The sequence below is a fragment of the Adiantum capillus-veneris genome, chromosome 25 (genome assembly GCF_014529385.1).
Source record: "Adiantum capillus-veneris isolate H3 chromosome 25, ASM1452938v2, whole genome shotgun sequence".
NCBI classification, from domain to species: Eukaryota; Viridiplantae; Streptophyta; class Polypodiopsida; order Polypodiales; family Pteridaceae; genus Adiantum; species Adiantum capillus-veneris.
Genome location: NC_140955.1, coordinates 96,000,667 through 96,006,373, shown reverse-complemented (window position 1 = coordinate 96,006,373; position 5,707 = coordinate 96,000,667). Strand labels below are relative to the sequence as shown.

The following is a 5,707-nucleotide window of genomic DNA, read 5'->3' as shown; positions in this document are numbered from 1 at the left end:
AAACTTGGTGTTGGTTGTTTGAAAATCAAATGATCTCTTGAGAGGAGTTTGAAAATGCATGCAGAAGTCTGCAACATGTAAGTTTAATCTTATTTAAATTATCAAATTGTTGATTTTATATTAAATATTAAATAACAAAGTGTTAATTGTTTCTTTTTTTGGTTTTACAGAGTCAAGGAGTTCCACGCGAAATGTCGCCATCTCCCCCATGAGCATCCTCTATTTTGTATACGCGGACCCCGCTTGCCCTATCCCATATGACCATACTCATTTTGTACATGCGGGCTTTTTTTGCCTTTTATGTAAATGCAATACCTATCATTTTTTGGCTCAATATCTCCCCCAATTATAATTCCACTTATGTAAATGAAATTATCAATTTTTTTTTGGCTCAATGTTTTGTTGGCTCAATGTATTGTCCAATTGTGATATTTTGTTGTAATTAATAATAATTTTATAAAATATCTTAAATAAATAAAAAAATAGATGACCTTTTGGATGGTCCTGCAAAGAACAATCCAAACGATCATCTGTTTTTTTATAATAAACCCGTTTGCGGTAATGCTGGCGATAACATTCTCGCGGTAACTGTTGCGGATATTTTTGCAGTAAAGCCCGCGGTAATAGGCACAGAAATATAGCCGCAGGCATTACCGTGTGCGTTACCGCTAGACCATTACCGCGACTGTTGCCGCAATCTTTTCCGCATACGAAAAATTTCATATTGCAAATTTGTTTGTTTTTTTGCGAGCGATAATACCGTGCATATGTTATAGTGATAACTAAACCTCATGGTGTCACACAAAAAGGAGCATTAAATGAATAATTATGTCTACCCTTTGTAACTATGCCGATTTTGACATAGTTGTGAAGTTCAAGGCATAGTTGGGAGGATGAATCAGCCTCGCTCGACCATGATAGAGGCTTAGTTATTCATTTAATGCTCTGTTTGAGCATAGTTATCTATAATTGATAACTAAGCCTCTCGTGACCATAAATGACGTGTATTTACACCCCTTTAGTTTGTACATTGGTGAAAATACGATAATAGTTTGAAGTACATTATTTTTAATTGAATTTTTGATTCTTAGTTGTAGTGTGGAAATTGACTCCGTGGATAAGATTAAGCATCCAATGTTGAGAGATGGCAAAGAAGTTATGGTTCCCAAGGAGCCATGGTACACTACCTTGGAAATGTGTTATAAAGGAGTGGTGACAATGCACCCTCATGACAACTTGTTAAGACCCCTTAGAAGGGCCTTGCACAACTTGTTTGGGTGTTCAAGAAAACCCTTCCACTTCTTCACGATATCATGCCCAAACTACTTCGTAATTATGTCAATTTGCTATATGCCCAAACTACCACCAAGATCATTGGCAACAACAATCTTCAAGTTGTAGGCATTCCACAAACAAGAAAATACTGCCCTATTACAAGCCATATCTTCTTGTGATGTCTTTTGAAACTTTCAATTTGTTGTCATTGGGTTGTATCTAGCTTGCCAAATTCCTTATAGTCTAAAGACAACTTTGATCTACATTCTTGGTCTCCATCCATTTTTTTCTTCTTAGATCTCTAGGAGGTTAAATATGGTATGGTATGACGAAAACAAGGGTTTGTGAGATCTAAAATTTTAGAGAATAATATAAGTTTTGTAAATCACATTGGTTTCATTACAAGGATGCTTTTGAAGTTAAGATGACTGTGTACCCGTTCAGAATGAAATTACGATAAAGATGAGCTTATAACATTGAAAATTCTACACAATGACAAAAGCTGTCCATGTCACACTTTGGTTTCAATAAAAAAGTTCTTCTAAGCTACAATGATTGCATATGGGTTTGGAATCTCCCAATTTTGAGGCTACCACCCATCTTTAAGGGCTGCATTTTCAACCATAATATGGCATACCATAATATGCCCAAGCGCAACCTACACAATATTTTTTGAGTTATAAATTTAAAGAAAGTGCATTTTTCTTACAGACCTCTGCAAATGATCTTCACAAGAAAGGCAAACATGTGCTTAAAAATATACCATTAGCAACCTAAAATGCAGTAATTTTGCACAAGCGTCACAATCACAAAAAACATGTTTCTCTGTTTAACTAAGCTCCGATCATAGTGAGACTTACGAGCAATATCTTACTCTGAAATATGCATGGCTCAAAGACGAAAAGAAGCTTAAGAAAGGGTTGATAGAATAAACTCTTCCATGAAGTTCAGCATAAACAATCACATGGAGCAAAAATTTATAGGCTTTAATTGAAGAAAAATCAACCCATACTGGCTACTATGCATGCAAGACTTCCCAAAACACTAAAAATGTTTGCAAACAATCGACCAAGCCTACAATCATTGAGCTAAATTACTCAATAATCGACATGAACAGAAACTCTCTCCAGCGGTGCGCGTAACTATTGAAACCCATTTAAAAGTCATAAGCCACACAGAAGAACCCAGAGGATTACAAGAAAATTCAATGAATGCAACTCTCTGGTATCAACATGTGGACGGAATGAGGGCTTGCCTCGACTCCGTAAAGCATATAGCAAGCAAGACAAGAACTTGCATGCGATAACCAAAGAATAATCTGAGCATTGCGCTTGATGGATGGCAATCATGACCAAAACCATGTCCATCTAAACAAACTTTACAAAAGACGGTGGCCTATTGATTGAAGCGATGAGATTTGTACAGTTGTATTTTCCATACACAAAAACTAAGGACTGTTCAAGTATGCCTGTGGCAGCTTTTGGTTAGTAGATGCTTGTACTTATGCACTACAAGAAGCGACTTTCGTGCTTGAGTGACGCAAGGTGTATTGAGGACTATAAAACGTTCATACAATTTCAAATGTAGACTTTAGGAAGACAAAAGTATCAGGACTTTGGAGGATTGTCCACCTTTGGACAATTGAAGGTGGCCTGCAAATCAATTGCAAAATTGAAAAGAATGAGATGAAAAGACAGGCAAGACGCAAAGATGACATTCTGCAAGCAATGCGTGCTTCACTAACACTATTTTGCCTCATACATATCTCTCTGTAAGCAATGTGTGCTTCACAAATATTACACTGCCATGGAAGCTTTTACGGTGTCCTTGGCCAACATAAAGCGGACAACATGACTATTTATGCTCAATTCTCTTAATTCTCTCTGAGTCGTTTGTGTTTCTAGAACAAGTGATCAATATGATGTTAACCTGACGTGCTACATCACCAATTATGTTTCAAATCCTAGACACCTTTGTCTGCTGGTTGCATGTGCTCTCTCTCTCTCTCTCTCTCTCTCTCTCTCTCTCTCTCTCACAGACACACACACACACACACACACACACACACACACACACACACACACACACACACACAAAAGTAACATGAAACAGAGTTGCAAAATGAGACTTATCTTGCCCAGAAGAAAGCATTCATGGACACCACATACCTCAAGCAGCCATCGTTGCCTCATGTTTCACTGCATCCTGCAGAAAGCTGCCTTCATCAATGGCAACCTGCAGAGGAGATGAGCCAAGACCATCAGCGATGGCAAGAAGGATGTCATGCATCTGCATGCAGAACTCTGCAAGATCCACCGTGCCGCTATGGTCTGCATCAAATTTCTCAAAGACACAATTGTAGAGGTCGTTGAGCTCGTCAGGAGTCTTTGCATTCGGCATCCCGAGAGTGCATTCGAGGAGACGCATGCGCTCAAAGGCAGCACGCAGCTCGGAACGAGAGAGAGTGCCATCGTGATTCAAATCCAGGTCATTGAAGTGAGCCTCCATGGCTCTCTTGAAGGCTTCCTCGTCTTCTACGAAATCACGCACAGTAGAGCCATCAAGTATCACGACCGACATGGCCTTCTTGATGTGTGAGAGTAGCGATGGCGACAAAACAGACTTTTGCCTTTCAAGTTTATGTGCAGAATGGTTTATGAAGAAGTTTCAAGGAGAATATATACCAGTCTGCCACGTGCGCGTAGGGGGTGGGAGTGAGAGAGCCTAGATCTAGAGTGGGCTTTTAGGGCGTGGTCATGCGAGGCTTAGTTATCTGCAAGCATCGACACTTTCTGGCAGGAGCTCAGAGCGGAGACCGGGAGCAGCAGGGAGGGAAAGCAAGGCGCAGGCAAGAGAGAGAAACGCTGAGGTGACCGGCAGTGGAACGGCAATGTTTTGCGACTATGCCTTTTTAGGCATAGTTAAGTTACAAAGCCATTGGAAAGCTGTAGCGTGTCAGAGCTTGTCGACATAACTAAGCCTCGCATGACCATAGCCTTAGAGGGGTTTGTCCCCCCCTCCACACACACACACAAATTCTTTTTGTGAAAATTATGTGGAAATTCCCAAAATACCCCTCAAATTTCAAAAATTCCCAAAATACCCTTTATCTATTTTGGTTGGATTCTTCAAGATTTTTTCATCTTTACTCCTTTTTGGCAATTGACATCCGCTTTGCATGCTTAGAATGTAATTTGTCACAAATTACCTCGCAAAAAAAAGGCAATTATGTCTAAAGATAATGAAGCAATTCATCTCCAAAGCCTACATAATCAACTCAAATTTTGGATTTAGCATCTCATATTGATAAGCAACGAGTCTTCTTACGAAAAGCTACAAATTTATTAATCTTTGGAGAAATTTAATTTCTCAACTAGGGATATTTTGGGAATTTTGGAAAATTTGAAGGGCATTTTGGGAATTTATGACAAAATATTGGGGGTATTTTGGAATTTTTGAAATTTGAGGGGTATTTTGGGAATTTCCACAAATTAGAGGGGTATGTTGGTAATTTTCCCTTCTTTTTTTTGTTTGCAATTTGATGGTTTGCATCAGCTAGTTTTACGAGATTTCATCGACAGCCACATGTTGAGTTAAAGACTCGACATTTTACTTAAAAATGTAAAGTAAAACAATATTTATAGCCTCATAGGGGGAAACATCAAATAACCAAGACAAAATTGTATTAATAAATGCCTAGCACACTACCGTAGGTGGAGTTGTCGATGCCGACACATCCAAAAATTACCCACCATGTTGCTGATCGTTCACCATAGGTGATATGGTCTTGCAGGTTTATGACTACTAACCACAACCATAGATGCCCCCGTTCAATCACCTACCCCATTGGAGCACCGTTTGAAATTGTGTGAATTCCTTTTAAAAGTCTTGTTTATTGACTAATACCTATATTTGAGGTCATGAGGGGTGCTTAGATGTATGTACATGTTGCTAACAAGAGTGGCTTATTTTAGAAATGTAAGGGTGGATTCACACGAGTGAGGGTTAAATCTCGCCTGCCCTATGTTAGCAAACTATGCCGCTACTGTGTAACTTTGTCAATTTTGGCAAAGTTACAAAACTCTCTTCTCAACCCTCGCCACACGCTAGGTGAATGCAGCAGGAGAATTGTAAGTTAATACAACACGGAAATCTTGATTATGTCCTCTTAACGGAGCTAATCAATGTGCGGTTGCGCTCTAACACAAACCTTAAAGGTTGGAAGCACCTCTTTTTATTCTTGCCGTTGAAAGTCCACTATGTTTGCAAATAATCAATGGGCAAGCAATCTATGTGCAAAAGTTATTTATGACTTGGAAGGTGGCCTTCTTTTCTTCAAAAGGAAAAAGGGAAGACCAACTTTTATCAAATTTTTTGAATTAAAGGTTGACTATAATTGCTAGTTTTTTTCTAGATTTTTGAAACTTGAGGT

The 5,707-nt window shown here is 38.9% G+C and overlaps 1 protein-coding gene across 1 annotated transcript; it reads right to left on the bottom strand.

Moving 5' to 3' along the window:
- Positions 1–2,465: 2,465 nt before the first annotated feature.
- On the bottom strand, positions 2,466–3,924 carry LOC147425332 (uncharacterized). Its single transcript, XM_086499921.1, has 2 exons — positions 3,444–3,924; positions 2,466–2,927 (listed from the first exon to the last, which is right to left on the bottom strand). The coding sequence occupies exon 1, from the start codon at positions 3,853–3,855 to the stop codon at positions 3,445–3,447; it is 411 nt and encodes a 136-aa protein (XP_086356047.1). The 5' UTR covers positions 3,856–3,924; the 3' UTR covers positions 2,466–2,927; position 3,444.
- Between the last annotated feature and the right edge of the window lie 1,783 nt (positions 3,925–5,707).